This window comes from Lissotriton helveticus, chromosome 1_1, assembly GCF_964261635.1.
Source record: "Lissotriton helveticus chromosome 1_1, aLisHel1.1, whole genome shotgun sequence".
Classification (NCBI taxonomy): domain Eukaryota; kingdom Metazoa; phylum Chordata; class Amphibia; order Caudata; family Salamandridae; genus Lissotriton; species Lissotriton helveticus.
Window position 1 is genome coordinate 414,332,748 of NC_136057.1, and position 18,575 is coordinate 414,351,322.

The window sequence follows — 18,575 nt, forward strand, 5'->3', positions numbered from 1 at the left end:
AAAGGGAACTGTTAGGCGGAGTGCGAATGTGATGTCTCCGGAAGGAAGGCTAATGCAGATGGAAGCATTCACTTTGCGAGAAATAGCGAATGGGAATTATGTGCACGTGCCCTGGAGTAGAGGAGATTTAGCTGCATTTACCAACTCATTTCCGAAGTTAAGGGAAAATCCTGTAGAGTGGTACAAGCAGGTAGAGAGGTTTGTCAAAATTTCAAAAGTATTGTGGATTGATTTGAACACCCTATTTGACATTGTGGTCCCAGGAGACTTGTGGATAGCTTGCAAGGTTAGTGTAGACTGGCCAACTGCAGAACCAGAAAGGAATGCTCTTACTAATGGACCGTCAGAAAGTGTAATGTTAAAATATGAAAGGGTGATGACTTGGCTGAAAGAGAAGGTGCCACCACAAGATATAGATTGGGTAAAAATAGACCGAACAAGACAGGAACCCAAGGAGACAGTTCATGAGTTTTATGAGAGATTGCTGAAAACGTTCAAACAATACAGTGGACTAGATGTAATGGATCCCAAGGATATAGGACAGTTTGTATCAAAGTTCGTTTTGGGGTTGAGACGTTACGTTACGTTACGTTACGTTAAAATATTTATACCGCGCACTTACACCAACGGTTTCTTGGCGACCTGATATTTGTTTGATGATTCAGCAACATTTAATTTGTTGGCAAAACAAACCATTGCATGAAATTTTGAGATACGCAAGGTATTGCAGTGATGAAATAGATTCCAAAGCAAAGAAATTAAAGGAGAAACTGATGATGGTGCAGATGCAGTCAGCTGGAAAGGGCGGACAGCAGCAACAGGGAACAGGGACAATGGGACGGAAATCAAATAGTCAGAATAAGAACAACGAGGAAAGTCTGAGACCTAGAATAGATTTTGCTACATTGAAAAAAACGACAAAGTGCCACCAGTGTCACCAGGTGGGACATTGGAGACGCGAGTGTCCCTATAACCCTGAAAACGGAGAACTAGAAGTAGAGGAGGAAGTTCAAGAGGTTCCAGTTCAAGGGGTGACCGTGTCAAGAAGTAATGTGGCCAAAGGGGGGACTTCGGCTCCACGAGCTCAGTTCCCGCAGCCACCAAGGATTACGGCAGGGGGAAAGATTCATCGACAAATGCCTCTTTTTATAGACGAAGGAGAGTGTTACTACGTTGATCCATTGACGGGACAACGTGTAAGTAGAGAAGGGGACTGTACCCTCGGGGCAGTTCTAGAGGTGGATCAAAGAGGACCGTTTGTTGAGGCTGAAGTGGCAGGATGTCCTACAACATTCTTAGTGGATACTGGAGCTACTCGATCAACTTTGAGATCGGCAGTGGTTCCAGATTTACCAATGTCGGGGGAAACAATTCAAGTGGTAGGAGTAGCAAATAGGAGAATGACTAGCCCTTTGACGGAACCAGTGTCAGTGAAAATAGGAAACTACACCGATGAACACCAGTTTGTAGTATGTGATTCAAGTCCTGTGTGTCTGTTAGGAAGGGACTTATTGTGCAAACTGACCTGCACAATATACTGCACACCTCAGGGAGTGGAGGTACAGACTACTGACGATGATGCTACCTTTAAAGTTACAAATTCGAGAACATGCATAGAACTGTATCCTACCCTGACTGTGGAGGACCTTCCTTGGGACTTACGAGATGCAGTGTCTTCAGAGGTATGGGATTTTACTGGAGAAGAGATAGGATTGATCAAAGGGGTAGAACCAGTGATTTCCCTGATAAAATGCCACAGAGAATTTAATGGCTTCATCAATCTCCATAGCATTAGTACAAACAATATTGTAAGATGAAATAAAATACCTTAAATGCGGATAGGCAATGCAGACTCAACAGCACCATCACCAGTAGCAGCAGTAAAGTGGCTAGGTTTCGGGCATCCCATATAGATTCAATAAGAGGAATACTGCCAACCTGCCAGTCATAGCAGAGAGTAATTGGTGCAAGAAGAAGCCACGTGTTGAATGCCAGGAGGTAGGAGTATGTAAGAAACCTGCAATACAAAAAGGATACAATTTAAACTGAGATAAAAATAAAATCAAAGTGCTAAAATCACCAACAAAACCTTTTGCTACATCAATACACGTGTTGATACATAGCTTATAAAGGAGGATTTCTGTACACATACACAATCAAAATGTTGCAGACTTGATGGATTTACATGGTCATGGAATCAAGGTCATCAGTATAATATGCTGATTATCTATGTGGCGTTTGGACGTTATTTTTTTAATTATGATAAATAGTAACAAAGCACAATACAGTGGAACACACTCTGTGACTGCCAGATAAAGCGGTAAACATCTATGAGCGAGATTTCATAAGAGCGACATGAGTAGGCATTGGTTCAAATTAGGTTTTTGCAATGATGGAAAATGTATTTTCTGATACATATATAATTCAGTATAATGTTACATTATTTTCATTTGTATTGGTGTTCACCGAAAGTTTGCATTCTGAAGAAACATTCAGAAATTCCACCCCATCCCTATTTTTCTTTGTCTCACCCACCGCAACACCACCTCTCCTCGTCTCTTCTGATTCCGGACCGGAAGCAGGAAGCAAACAGGCTTCTCCTAAGCCAATCACAACACTGCTGTCTTGGTGACAACAGCGTTGTGATTGGTATGAGCGTGTGCTCAGACAGGGCCCATGAGCCTGTGCATGTTCTCCACCCAGACTGAAATGAACATTGCGCATGACTGTTAGGTAACCCTGGGCGTAGTGCTCGAAGTAGCGCCACGCGAAGTGCACTTCGCACTACGCGAACTTCGCGTAGCACTACGCGAGCTGCGTAGTAGCATGTTCGCACTGTGCAAGATGCGTTTTCAATGATTGCACAGTGCGGACAAGCATCCGGCACTGTGCAAGCATTGAAAACGGCATCTTGCACAGTGCGAGCTGTAGTTTTCTGCTGTTCGAGTAGATTATTACTCGAGCGGCAGCTTTCTCAACGCGAACAGGTAGTTTCTCATTGAGAGCGGTCGCGAGCATGCGCAACCACTCACAATGAGAAACCTGACCTCCCCGCGCTGAGAATCTCGCCGGGATGTCATTTTGCTTGCTCGCGGTCGCGAACATGACGTTCAGGACCGCGAACAAGCAAAAAATGACCGCTGCACTACACTACACTGCACTACGCATGCTCGCACTGTGCTACGTGCAGCTCGCGTAGTGCGAAGTTGCGCAAACTTTTCAAACTCCGCGAGCGTAGCGTAGTGCTTCGCCCAGGGTTACTGTTAGGCCGGCTTAAGACTGCCGGCCAAACCATCATGCGCACTGATTTGCTCACCACAACTCCACCTACTCTGCAGAGCCTAGCCTGCCCCGCCCCGAGAACGGAGCAATAAAATGATAAACAATGCGTTCGTTATTATCATTTATTTTTCCTTTTTTAACTGCTCAGAGGGCAGTGGGACGATGTTAATGGGGCAACGCTCTCCGCCAGTGTTTGCTCGCCGACAATTCTACCTAACACAATATTACTTAATGGTTTGCATACGCATACCTTACACAAAAGATCGATTTCATAAACTAAATTTGCCACTCAAATTAGAACACATGCCCTAAATAGTCTGCGTTTTCTTACAGCAAACATCATTGCTCCGGGAGTTATAATTAGATTTGTGCCCCCTGGCTCTTTCTGTAACAAGACAATTTTCCTATAGCTGCATACAGCTCATTAATAAATGGGGCACAAGTTGCCTTGCTCATTTTGATCTCTAAACTCTTGTCTAAGGTATCTTTCTCAACTAGTTCCAAAAGCCCTTTACATTTTAACTGTCGAATACCTATCTAGATAATCAGGCCAATTGTTGATTGTGCGGATTTCGTTCCTTTTTAAAAAAACATTTTTTATATACGGTAATGCATTACTGTCAAGCACTTACTAAGCTATCAGCCACTCGGTGAGAGAAAGTGTCAGTTCTTTTAGCTAGAGGATTTCAAATGTCAAATAACAGATGACAACTTCTTCCATCATAATTTAACAATGTTCTGTCGTACAGTGTCGAAAGACGCAGAGTAGGGATGTAATTTTCTTTGTAAAAGTGGATAGTAATTGAAATAAGTGAACAATATATAGATTTAGGTATTGCAGATCTCCTATTCAATATAACCAGTCTTACACCCCACTATCATAGTTTGAAATAAACAATCGCCAAGAAGCCTTGGACTCTAAAAGTGTATTTCAGGCTTCTTCACAGATGCCCGAGAGCAAGTAGAATGGTATTTTTAATTGCTCTGCTCATTTTATTATGAACAGGCAGATGCACTCTCTTCTCCTAATGCCATGCACGACACACACCTCTTCATCCCCTTGTTCTCTATGCTTCTTTATTATTAAATAGTTCATTAAAACTTTCACAGTTTGTGATATGTGAAATAATTCACACTTAGCCTATTGTGTGGGTTTCCTAATATAGAGATGGACCCAGTGATCTGTCACCAAGGCTGGACCAGACATCAAACAAAAACTGTCTTAATGCCGTGCAGTGGCCTTTTCTAACAGCCGCTGTCTTTCAACAGGGACATAAAAAGAGCCACAACTGCCCTTACCTGCTATGCCCAGAAGACAGCCATCTTCAGATACCCACTCACTCGGCCAAGTCACATTAGCACGTCACTTGATGAGTCACTTGACCTGAAACAGCTAGCAGCAGGCTGCCAGAGAAACACAAAACCCACTAGTAAGTGCACTGAGCCCTCGAGTAGTAATCCCATCCTGCAACCACTCAAGGATTAAGTGGCAATCACACCGCTGCCACAGGAGATCCCAAAAGAGCACACAAAGGGAAACAATATATTTTTAAACGGAAACAGGGAAGTCATCTGCACAATTCCCAAAATGATAACTGAATACATTCGAGCCATGAACGTTTTCATGGGAAATATGGAACCAACTACACTAATTCGTGAACCCACCACCTCATTATGAAGCATCCTCATTGTGTCGCTGGTGAGAAATGAACATCCACTCTAATGATGTCATTTTGAAATTAATGACTGAAACGTTCTTTATTTTCAAGGTTACCTCTGTGACCTAATGGGCCTACAGACAGGAGAAAATCAATCGTGGTTATGTCCTCTCAAAAAATATTTCTAAAGATGACAGATCCCAGGCAGAAAAAAGGCCAATTTACGATGAAAATAGTTATAGAATAATTCCAGCACCTCATTAACTTCCAGCTATAATTGGCTAATAAACAGTTCCTTTTTAGGTCTGGCTTGACAGCGAAACCCATATATGTTAACAATTAGAGCTTTCAGGACTACTAGAGAGAAAGAGACTGTGGTTCCGCCCAGATGTTCATTCATCTGAGAGCATCTTTTGATTTGTCAAACGGTGTATGCATTCTCAGAAAAAGTGCTTTCCCTCAAGCCAGCTGTGATCATCAGGCTACTTGAGCCAGGCTCTTTATCAAGCAAAGATATTGTGATTGACAACTCCATCACACACACGCCACTGTGCTGAGAGGAGTGTGCCCTTTAAAGTCACACATATGCGACTGCGATGCTATTAACCCCTTCGACGCTGATGACGAGCTGGGCTCGTCATGAGGTAGCCTCCTCGCACGCTCATGACGAGCCCAGCTCGTCACGTAACATGCGATTTTAAAAAACTCAGCGTACAGGCGGAATTCTGCCCGCACGCATGCGGTTAAATAACTTCATGGAAATAATCAATGATTACGGTGTTTGTTCTTCACTGGTTGCCATGTGTGAGAGCTTGTGCGCAACACAGCAGGACTTTGTTGGTTATGACAAGCCACTGACCATGCCGTACGCTAGATGTGTGTATAGTGAGAAAATGTACGATAAAGTTATAGGACTTAACCTTTTAATGATGGATAGTTATTAAGATAGTTAAATATGCTCATAGATATTTTGTTACATGAAATCTCAGTTTAAAAGTGGCGGTCGCCACGAAAAAAAAGTGGTGGGCGGGTTGTGGAGCGCACGGGGTTAGGGAGTTTAATCATCATTTAAAAAAAAAAAGAAAATCTTACCTCCAGCTGCCGGCCTCCTCACGCGTAGCGCCTTGGTCTTCCTGGTTCCAGCAGACATTGGGACTACAGACTCCCTGTGCAATCCCTGCACGGTTCTCATACTGTGAGAGCAGCACGGGGACTGGCCTGAGCCGGCTGAAAAGACGCTTTGCTCAGGGAGTCTATGTGGTTTCTCCAGCTCACAGCTGGGCTGGAGACACCTAAGTGCACATGTGTGTTTGGCCGGCCTGAGACGCCAGACCAAACACACATGTGCAATTAGAAGTGAACATGGCACTCCTCCAACCCCCTCCCAAAGCCCCGGCACGCCCGTCAATACTGCACGCTGGCTCAGCCAGCAACTGAAAAATAAAACAATTAAATTGTATCATTTTATTTTTCTGGTGCTGTCTCTGAGAAACTGGGGCAAAGCTTGTCCGTCATTGCGGAGGAGCCGCCCCTGCAGTTTACTGTAGTAGGATAGGGGATTAGTGTTGGTTATCCCCTCTGACACTGTGGTAATCCTTGAGATCTGGCCTTTTGCTTTGTCAACTGTAATGTTGCTTATATTTCTACTTGTGTGACTGTATGCCTGATAGTTGCCTTGTTGGAAAGCTCATGCTCAATACAGTAGGCTAAGTTGGTTATGGTGACAAGCCATTGATAAAGGGCACAAGCCTGATAGGTTCACTAGTTACCTTCGGTAACGCTTTTCCTGGTGGATACAGTATCTGCCTGTGGATTCCTCACCTTGTGAATATCCCCTGTGCCAGCAGCATTCGGAATTTTTTTGTAGCTCTCCACGCCGGCGAGGACGACGTCACAATAGCATGGCTCTGCTCGCAGCTCCACTGACGTCACCGGAGCCATAAGAGAGCCTAGTGGGCGTGATGATGTCAGTTCCGCCCTTTTTTTTCCCATGCCTTCGAGGCATACAGACGGACTGACACAAATATATATAGTATACACAGTACACAGTATTCAAACCAACACACACAGTGTGAAATCAATGTAGTAAAGCAAAAAGAATAATGCACTTCCTTTGAAATTAACAGATAGAAATTATCACCATTGCAGGTATACAAGGGTGGACAACGGGGAGGCGGGTGGGTCAGTGAAGAATCCACAGGCAGATACTTTATCCACCAGAAAAAGCGTTAACAAAGGTAAGTAACTTGTTCTTCTGATGGATACATCTGCCAGTGGATTCCTCACCTTGTGAATAGAGTCCCACAGCAGTCCCCATTCCCGGAGGAGGGTGTCCACCCTTCTATACCAAAAAGTCCTGTAGGACGGAACGTGCAAGGGAGTTACCACCTTAGGCAGAAAAGCAGCCCTGGTCCTGAGTACCATTCTATCAGCATGAATAGTCAAGAACGGGGGCTTTGAACTCAGAGCTTGAAGCTCACATACCCTCCTTGCCGAGGTAATGGCAAAAAGAAATACTGTTTTAAAAGACAATAGTATCAAGGGACACTGGTGCAAGGGCTCAAAGGGAGAACCCATCAAGTAGGTTAAGACAAGATTTAGGTCCCATTGAGGCACAATAAAGGAGTGGGCGGAAATGTGTTAGTAAGGCCCTTAATGAACCTTAACACAATGGGCGACTTGAACAAAGACAGCTGATCCGGCAAGCAAATGAACGCCGACAAAGCCGATAAATAGCCCTTCACACTAGCCACAGCAAATCCCTGCTGGGCTAGAGAGAGAGCAAACTGAAGGATGTTGGATAATCGAGCTCCCAAAGGGTCAATAGACTTCTCCCCACACCAATTGACACATTTGGACCACCTGTAGGAACAGATAGACTTGGTAGAGTGTCGCCTGACTGATAAAATAACGTCCACCACCTCAGGTGGGAGGGAGAAAGAAATCAGGTTGCCCCGTTCAATCTCCAGGCATGAAGGTGTAAGCTCTGGAGGTGGGGTGTAGATCCTGCCCCTGCGACTGCGAGAGGAGGACTGCCTTGAGAGGGAGACGGAGCGGAGGGTGCGACCAGAGGTGAAGTAGATCTGTGTACAACACCCTTCTTGGCCTATCCGGGGCGATCAATATGACTTGGGCCCGGTCTTGGCAAATCTTCTTCAGAACCCGAGGAATCAAGGCAATGGGAGGAAACGCGTAAAGGAATTGTGAGCCCCAACTCAACTGAAACGCATCCCCCAAAGCTCCCTGCAACGGAAACTGGAGACTGTAGAATGACGTGGCAAACATGTGCACCCGAGGGGTTCCCCACGCCTGAAAGAAGTGACGAACCACCTCCGGATGAAGCCTCCACTCGTGGTCGGCAGAGCACTGCCGACTGAGACTGTCTGCACGCACATTCAGAACTCTGCCCAGATGATTTATCATCAGACAAATCTGGTGGTCCTGAACCCAGGACCAGAGACGCAGAGCCTCTCTTCAGAGACAATGCGACCCCACTCCTCCCTGCTTGTTGACGTATCACATTGCGGTAATGTTATCTGTTAGGACTTGGACCGACTGACCGCGAAGGGAAGGGAGGAAGGCCTTGAGCGCCAAATGTATCGCCCGCAACTCTAGAAGGTTGTTGTGAAGCAACCTTTCCTCTGGAGACCAAAGACCCTTGATCTCCAGGTCCACCAGATGAGCACCCCACCCTAGAGTGGATGCATCCATTATCACTGTGGCCACCGATGGAGGAAGATGGAAGGGTTTTCCTTGAGACAGATTGCCCTCCACGCTCCACCAAGACAGATCCGATGCAGTGTCTCTGGAGATCTTGATCGACTCCCTGAAATCCCCATTGTGTTGAAACCACTGACTGTGGAGGCACCACTGGAGTGCCCTCATATGCCAGCATGCATGGTTGACCGACAGAATGCAGGAAGCAAACAAACCGAGAAGGCGAAAGACCTTCAGGACTGGAAAGACCGCTCCATTGTAGAATAAAGGGATAATTTCCTGAATGTCGAGAATTCTTTGTAGAGGTGGGAATGCTCGACACACAGTAGTGTCCAGTACCGCCCCTATGAACAGGTTGTGCTGAGAGGGCACCAGGTGAGATTTGGGCACGTTTCTTGAAAACCCAATGTGTACAACAGCTGGGTTGGCACCTGCAGATGATGAAGCACCTTCTCTGGCGACTCCGCTGTGAGCAGCCAGTCGTCCAGGTAGGGGAAAACTGGAATCCCCAATCTCCTGAGATGGGCTTCCACCACTGCCATCACCTTGGTGAAGACTTGAGGTGCAGTAGTAAGTCCAAACCGGAGAAACGCAAACTGATTGTGTTGCGACCCTACCGTAAAATGGAGATACTTCCTGTGCGACTTCAGGATTGGGATATGAAAATACGCATCCTGCAAGTCGATGGACACCATCCAGTCCTCCTGTTGCAGGGCTTGAAGAACCTGCATAAGTGTGAGCATTTTGAACTTCTCCTGCTTCAGAAAAAGGTTAAAGATCCTGAGATCCAGGATTGGACGCAACCTGCCATCCTTCTTGGGTATCAGGAAACACCGGGAGCAGCATCCCTGACCCCTTTCCAGCTCTGGAACCACCTCTATCACACCTCTTTTTAGTAATGTTAGGACTTCCTCCTGCAAGAGAAGAAGGTGGTCCTCTGAGCATACCCCTTGGCAAGGAGGTTAATTTGGAGGGAATTCCCGAAAGGGAAGAGCATACCCATTTTCCACAAGATTTAGAACCCAAAGGTCCGTAGTTACCGATTCCCAATCTTGCAGAAAATGGGTAAGCTGACACCCCACAGGACCCACATGATCCAGAATCGTGGATCTAGGGCTGCTTTGCATTGGCAAGAGGGGGCAGGTAGGGGAGGAGAAGGAGGAGGGCTGACGACCTTGAGGACGTCCTTCGTTCTTGCCTCTATATGATTTATACAGAGTATTTTGCTACTGCTGCTGCTGAGGTTGCCAGTAGGTCCGAAAAGACGAACTTTCAAAACCTCTGTATCTTCTATAACTGTAACCTCTAGGCTGCACTTGCAGGCCCAAAGACTTAGCGGTGGCTTTGCTGTCTTTGAACCTCTCCAAGGCTGCATCTGCTTTTTTACCAAACAGTCCAGAGCCATTAAAAGGGAGGTCAAGAAGAGTTGCCTGCACATCTGGAGAGAACTCCGATGACCTGAGCCAAGCATTTCTCCTCATGGCGACCGAAGAACCCATAATTCCAGCAACAGAGTCCGCAGTGTCCAGACCACTCTGTATAACCTGGTGTGCAGCTGCCTGTGTGTCCGCCAAAACCTCAATAACATTTTGTCTGTCCTCTTCAGACAATTTAGGAGCAAACTGTTTTGCAGAAACCATAAGAGCATGTATGTAACGACCAAAAAGACAGGTTGCGTCTGTGGACTTTAAGGCCATACTTGCTGATGAAAAGATCTTTTTAGCCGATTGATCAAGTCTCTTAGAATCTCAGTCCCCAGGGACTTGAGGAAAAGCCCCAGATGATTTCTTAGAACAAGCAGCTAGGCCTGGGCGGTAAATTCCGTTCCGCTCGTGGAATTTGCGGAATTTGGGTAATATTGCGTTCCGCGGAGAATGCGAAATTGCCCAAAATTCTGCGTTCCACAAGTTCGCGAATTTCTTTTCTTGTTCGTGTTCTCAAAATGCATGTTCGCGAGATATTTCCCCCCGAGCACGCAAACAGCAATTGGGAACAGGAAAAAAGCATCGCGAACAAGCAATTCCGCATGTTTGCGGAGTTTCTGCTTGTTCGCGGAGATTTTTCACCATTTCACAGAGATTTGCGTAACACGATTACGCAAATTCCGCCAACCCCTACAAGCAGCTTTAACCACCAGGCCCTCAGGAGAAGGATGAGATGTAAGGAAATCCGGATCTCCTGGAGTCGCCCTGTACCTCCTAGCAGCAGACTTTGATACTGCTGTAGCTGAAAAGGGCTTACGCCAGACTTCCAAAACTGGTTCAGTGATAGCATCATTAAAAGACAATAATGGCTCTATCACAGTGGAGGGAGAATGTAGAACCTCAGTAAAAATTTGATTTAAACTCAGCTGTTGGAAGCTGAAGATCTAAAAACTCTGCTGATTTCCTAATAACTGTGTGGTAAGGAGCCACAACCTTAGAAGGAATATCTGAAGGAGGAGAAAGCTCCCCCTCCGGGGATGTATCTAGGCCACTTGCCTCCTTCAACCCCTCAAATAATTCTTCCGACTCTTCAAGCTCACCTTCTCCATTTCTTCCTCTGCTCGATAACGTTGCCCCTCCAAAACTCTCTGCTCCTCTTGCCTCGACCTCATCCTCGGAACCGGCCTCGGCGGCGCCAGACAGGACTCTGACGGATCCGGAGCCGGCGTCGAACGCGGATCCGGATGCACAGCCTGAGTCGAGCGAGGTCGAGCTGACGGCACCGGAAATGAAGGATACAGCGTCGATGTCTTGGCACCGGGAAATGCAAGGACGGAGCCGCTGGAAGAAGCGGCATAAAGGGAGCCTGAGCATAAGCCTGAAGAACTCGCAGGTTAAAGGCCATAGGACGCATGGGACCCAAAGGCACCCCAGATGGGTACATAGCTCTTATAAAGACTCCATACATCGCATTTAAGTAATGTGATGGATCCGTACCCGAGCCAGGTAAAGGTGGGTAGGCCCCTGGGACAGTCTCCGGCTGAGGCATAACCGGACTCGGGCCAGTCGGCGCTGACGGAGGAGCCAATGGAGTCACTGATTCATCAGGGACTGGAACTTCATCCAACGGAGCAGGAGACAGAGCAGGCATCGGAGAATGCGCCGGTGAAGCTTCAGGCGAGTACCTTGATTTGAGCCTGAAGGGGATGGAGTAACGAAGTCCTTACGACGTCGAGGAGCTGAAGAAGTCAACTTCGGAGCCGTGTCCTTGTCCGAACGGCGTTGAGAGCCATTTCTCTTCTTTTTCTTGTGCTTCTTTGACTTCGAAGCCTGACCCGACATCGACTTCGAACTTGACCTCGACCTTGACCTGGACCTCGATCTTGATCTTCTTCGACCTCTCTTCTCTTTTCTCATCTTCGCCATGAACAGCTTGGCCTCTCTCTCCTTTAAAGCTTTTGGGTAAATCTTGCGACAGCAAGCGTAACCCTCGACATCGTGACGACGACGACAGGCACCAGACACAATCCTCGTGGGGGTCCGTGATGGACATATGGCCTCCACACTCACTACAGGGCTTGAATTTCGACTTCCTTGAAGACATCTTCAGAAAAGAAACAAGAGAAGCAAGCCAAAAACACAATCTAACAACAAAACCACGGAGAGTCCCAGAAAACCCTTAGCGTCGACGGGGCGGAAAAAAGGAAACTGACATCATTACGCCGACGAAGCTCTCTTATGGCTCCGGTGACATCAGCGGAGCCGCGAGCGGAGACATGCTATTGTGACGTCGTCCTCGTCGGCGTGGAGAGCTACAAAAAATTTCCAAATGCTCCTGGCGCAGGGGATATTCACAAGGTGAGGAATCCACTGGCAGATGTATCCATAAGAAACTTAGGGAGAGGTGAAGATGGCGGCGGCTTGTTAGACGCTGTGAGGCAGCTCCCAAGCCAGAACTTCAAAAAAGCAGTATAGAGAAGGAGAATTGAAAAATGCCTCGCTAATAATGAGTAACAATGAAAAGTGAGGCACTTACCCTATTTCTTGCTGCAGTTGTGGTTGTTAATGCCCAGATGGCGAACTTGGTGTGATGTCCGAGATCGGAGTTGAGGATCAGCTGGACCCGAGGGCAATACAGCGGCGCTTTTCATTCTGCGCTTCCTTGATCGGTGTGCTTGTTCTGCGATTCATAGCCCGCCTGCAGAGCAGTGGAGGAGCTGAGCGAGCTACACAAGTGAGACGGGACGGGCCTCCGGAGTTAAAACAGCCAGCTCGGCTCACGGTCACAGCTCCACATCTACTTGGTCTCTCCTGCATCTCCTGCGGTATGGCGCCGAAAAATGCCGTTGCTGTAGCCGCTGCTGCAGCCAAGACGAGGGCAGCAAAGCAGGCTCTTCTTCGGGACAGGGAGCTAACTACAAAACAAGGAGGTATACGTCTGGAGGGCAGCAGTGACCTTACCGACCTCGATGCGGGAGTAGGAGCTGGTAAATCGGCAAAAGCTTCGAGACAACAGCCGAGCACACCCATTGCTGGTCCTTCTGTGATTGATTTGCTCCGGAAAACTCCCGCTTCAATGTCTGCTACGGCCCCGATCCTGGTTCCTACACCACAAAATCCATCAATTTTGCCGATAACCGAGGCTACAGGGGAATCTAGTGGGCAAAGAGAGAACGGCATAACCAAGGAAAAAGAGAATAGGAATATTAGTGTAAATATTCCATTAACTACAGGAGAGGATTCTTCAGTGAAATGTATGGAGTCTACAGCCGTGGTGGCAGGAGTATTAGATCCTAAGACTGGGGCAGATTCAGATGCAGAAATACAAGGTATGGAAAATCTTTCCTTGTGTGATGCTCCTGATTTTTCTACTGTTACGCTAACCTCTTTAACTTCAGTGCACAGACCAGTCCAGCAGGCGTATCAGCATCAGCGCCAGTAACAGAAACAGGACTAGAAATTACACCAACAGCCCATGAAGCCCCAAAGACTGTAGTTGTGCAGGAAATACTGCAAAATCAATCATCAAGCAATGCTCTAGATAGTGAGCTCGGGACATCAGATTTTAGAGATATCACAAAAAATCTGGGCGACTTGCTGGAGATCACTGATGGCAAGGAGAGGAGTGACAGAGATGCGATAACTTCTGACCCTACAGACCCGACCGATACTGATATGGATCCATCAGACTTTTATTCATTATCAGAAGGGATAGAAGATGCAAGATGGTCAGATGACTCTGAACTGGAAATCGAAGCCAACACTGGCTCCGAGACGGAAAGTGACCAAGAGACGAGAACGGTAGAATCCAGGGAAAATAAAAGGACTATTTTACGGAAGAAAAGGTCCCAGGGGCTGACGTGGGATTATTCCCCTTCGATCGCATTGGGGTCTCAAGAACATGCCACCGGCCCTCGTCCAACTCAACGGAGTTCTATACACCAACAGGATGCCACGCTCTCCACGGTAATGGATACAGTCCTCCAGGCTATCGCCTCACATCGAGAAGAGACATCACGGGATGGACGCAAAGCACAATTAGCGCTGCATAAGGTTCAGGGTGTAGTGCGTAAATTGTCAAGATCTGTTAATACCTTCAACACTAGAATGACAGAGATGGAAGAACGAATAGTCATTAACGAGGCGGAGGCCACAGCCACACAGGAAAAAGTAGAATCTCATGAAGCAGAATTAAGCGATGTCAGATGGAAGCTCGAGGACATGGAAAATCGCCTACGGCGTAATAACCTGCGTGTCCTTGGAATACCAGAAAATATTGAGGGCTCCGATATCCGAGCCTTCATCATCCAGCTCTTTAAAGACACCCTTCCAGAGCTCTCTTCATGGAATTGGGAGCTTGAAGTGCAACGAGTGCATAGAACTCCAATTACCTTGAAAAATACTGGAAAGCAGGGGGGTTATCCACGAGCAGTCCTCGTATTTTTTGGAAACTTTCTTCTCCGGCAAGCCATTTCAGAAAAAGCTAGGCCAGAAGCACGCAGGACCAGGGATTCCATTTCCTATTTTGTAAGACCTGATTTCTGCCATACGACGGTGGAAAGGAGGTGGCGTTTGCGGCAACTTATTAAACCCTTTATGGAGAAGAAAGCACAAGTCTACTTAAATAATCCAGCCAAACTGAAAGTGATATACAATGGCCAGACTAAATTTTTTACCTCTGAAATCAAAGCGAAAGAATTTTTAGATAGTCTCACTTAACGATTCACTAGTGATAAAATTAGAATAAATGGCTTTTTTTTTCTAGTAGCCATTGGATGAGAAAAAGAGAAAACAGAGAATTCGGATGCGGGATTTCAGTTAGTCTAGATGAACATAGAGAGCGTATTGGGCAGTACTGAAACTCTATATGGATATACTAGAATAATTTGCCTCTATATGTCTCTCTATATTTTCCTAAAAACTTTTTCACTCCCATCCTTCTTCTTTTTCTTTTTTTTTTTTTTTTTTTTTTCCTTCTTCTTTTTGGTGTTCACTTTTAGTTTGGGCCTGGCTTGGGAGTGTCTCTCCATCACCAAAGACTCTTATAGAGTCTAATTGCCTCACATTGCGGGTGGGGGAGGGTGGGGGGTGGGTCGCAGGGGTTTGGAGGGAGTGGGAGGGGGAGGGGGAGGGTAAAAGGGGGGGGAGAAAAAACTGTAAAAATGAGTGTGATCTGTAGTATAAGAAATTTCAAAGAAGTTTTGGCGATTCTAATTTCTTTAAATAACTGGAGTATTTTACCATGTATTTTGAGTAACCTAAACAGGGAGAGGAATGTTAATTTGCATAATGAACTTAAAGTAGGACGGTGGTCGTGGTACAGGTACAAAATATATTATAGAGATGGTACTGGTTCAATTGGAAACAAATTTGAATGGGGAGAGTAAAATTGCGATGTTGGAATATAGCAGGTCTTAATGATGGGAGAAAAAGGGCCCAACTCTTTCAACTGTTACGTCAAGACCCTGTAGACATCCTCTGTATTCAGGAGACCCACATAGCTGGCTGTGATAAAAATTTGTTAAAAATTCCTGGGTTTAACTTGTTAGCAGCAACAACACAAACGTCTAAAACACGGGGGTCGCCATCCTAGCAAGACCCGGAATGGGGGGTCCTAGACGCCAACTTGTCGACAAGCATGGCAGGTGGGCTGTGGTTCAATTAGAATCAGATATAACCATCTGTTCACTCTATGGTTCTAATTTGGATGACCCACAACTCTTTATTGAACTAGAACTGGAATTGGCTTCCTGGGTCGGCCCACTAATTCTGTGTGGGGATTTTAATATAAATATCGAAAAATTAGTAACTAATCGACTCCCGCAGAATTATAGTGGCCGTAAACCCAAAGTTTATAAGGCAGTATCCCATCTGATGGACAGTCACGACTTATTTGACGTTTGGGATATGTTGAAGCATAATGCAAATGCCTTTACTTATTATTCTTATCCCCACAGCAAGTATGTTCGGTTAGACTACATTATGACATCATTACACAAGACAGCCTTAATAAATATAATTAAATCCCCCAAAACCATCTCTGACCACAACGCACTAACACTAACTTTTGAATTGGATAGTTTCAACAGACCTAATATCCAATGGTCATTCGACCGAAAGCTTCTCACTAACCCAGATTACATTAATTATATTACACAATACGCTCAATCTTTCTTCGATAATAACCAATACAGTGCACCCAGATTCAGTGTATGGGACTGTTTTAAGGCAGTAATCAGGGGAGAGACGATAGCGTTTGTAGCAAACCAAAAGAAAACTCAAGATAGTATTAATAAACAACTAAACGTAGAACTTACCAATTTGGAAATAGTGCATGCCAAACAAATCCAGCAAGGAATATCAACCGCCGATACACTACAAAAATTACTGATCCTGAAAACAGAAATAAATAGCTCGCTAACCCAAAAAGCAGCAGAAATATATCAAGCGAACAGATCTAGAATCTATGAAGCAGGGGAAAAAGTAGGGAAGCAATTAGCTCACAAAACTAGACAAAAGCAAACATATAATAGGATAAAGAATATCGAATATGAGGGTCAACAACATACCTCTCCTCAAGATATTGTAGAAGTGTTTCGAAAATACTATCAAAAACTATATCAAAATGAGAATGAACACCTATCTACAAGAGATATGAAAATCTTTCTCAGAGAGTGGTTACCGGAACCAGGGATGTCTAGAATACTCGATCGAGAAGAACTGGACAAAGAAATCACAATGGAAGAACTAGAAAATGCGCTATCAGATCTAGCTAATGGGAAGGCGGCTGGGCCCGACAAGATCCCATTAGAACTTTATAAATTGTTGGGTAAACAGATACTACCCAACTTATTGGATCTATTTCTAGGGGTACAACATCACTCAGCTACACCAGAGTCATGGAAGCACACCAATATAGCGATATTTCCTAAAAAAGGAAAACCACCCCAGCTTCCCTCTTCATATAGACCTATATCGCTCATAAACTCTGACTCAAAGCTTTACTCGAAGATACTTGCAAACCGTCTAAGGGGGGTCATCGAACATCTCGTATCCCCATGGCAACACGGCTTTATCCCAGGGAGGGGAACGACTGATCATACTCGCAGAGTCATTGCCTTATTTGACATCATGGGTGCCACGGGGGGAGAGATGTCGATGGTCCAACTCGATGCCGAAAAGGCATTTGATCGAGTGTCTTGGCGATTTTTATGGGAAATTTTGAAATTTAACAACTTCGGCCCTGGCTTTATTAAAGCCATGAAAGCTCTATATATCAACCCTAGGGCTAAATTATCCATTGAGGGTTTTGAGTCAGAGTTTGTAGAGGTACAAAGAGGTACTAGGCAGGGATGTCCCTGTTCCCCGATATTATTTGCCCTAGTAATTAATCCTTTAATTTTAAAGCTTCTTAACTCCCCTCAAATTCGACCAGTTAAGGTGGGTCCGTATTCTACTAAAATATTGGCATACGCAGACGATATTGCTGTGCTCACAACCAAACCAGCAGACGCAGTAGCTGAAATAGAGCAAATAACTCAAAATTTCGGACTCCACTCTGGCTATTCACTCAACAGAGATAAAACCATGGTTTTATGTACAAGCAACATCATATACGACAGCCCCTATAAAGTTAAAAACGCAATATATTTGGGTGTAAACATCTCTCCTGAGATAAAAGAAATTAACCAGCTTAATTATGATCCTCTAATTAATTCAATAAAAACAGATTTGAAGAGGGTGGATAACTTGCACCTTTCTATAATAGGGAGAGCAAATTATGTTAAAATGAGTATATTTCCTAGAATACTTTATCTATTCCGGGCCATTCCATTGATGGCTGAAGGTACCACTGTTAAAATTTTGGACTCAACCATATCTAAATTTATTTGGAATTACGGTAAAATAAGGAGAGCATTACCAGCTTTAACTCTTCCCCTACATAGAGGTGGTTTAGGTATCCCGAATTTGACATTCTATCTCTGGGCGACATTACTACAACAAATGGGCCTGCTCTTCAAAGTGAAACCTTCCAACTTACCCATCATAGATTCTTATATCCCCTCTATCTTCGAACTTGGACTAGGAGATAAATGCCTAGGGCTATTTTTGAAACAGCTCGAAGCATCATATTATAAAAAGACGAAGTTCAAGGTAATCGAAGATGCATGGAAAGTCTGGAAACTTGCCTCCAAACAACTAGGCATACCGAAAATAACAAGGTATACCTCTCTCTATGGCACAGCAAGATCATATCATCATCTCTAATAGACACTGTCTCCAGGAGATGGGAGAATTCAGGCATATATACACTTGGTCACTTTTTCGGGCAGAATGTTGCCCCATCTTTTGAGGGATTACAACAGAGATCTGATATACCAACTACAGATTATTTAAAATATTTTCAAGTATATACCAACATTTGTAATTCTAAATTTACTATTAATTTAGATAGTTTTTATTTTTTTTCTATTATAGGGAAACGAGCTACTAG

At 45.2% G+C, this 18,575-nt stretch overlaps 1 protein-coding gene across 1 annotated transcript in view; it reads right to left on the bottom strand.

Annotated features, from left to right (window-relative positions):
• The window catches only part of TMTC1 (transmembrane O-mannosyltransferase targeting cadherins 1), a 1,403,473-nt gene that overhangs the window by 653,277 nt on the left and 731,621 nt on the right, over window positions 1-18,575 (bottom strand). Inside the window, exon 8 of the mRNA XM_078673764.1 lies at window positions 1,828-2,017. Within this exon, the coding sequence (XP_078529890.1) occupies window positions 1,828-2,017 (190 nt within the window). The remainder of the gene's footprint in view (window positions 1-1,827; window positions 2,018-18,575) is intronic.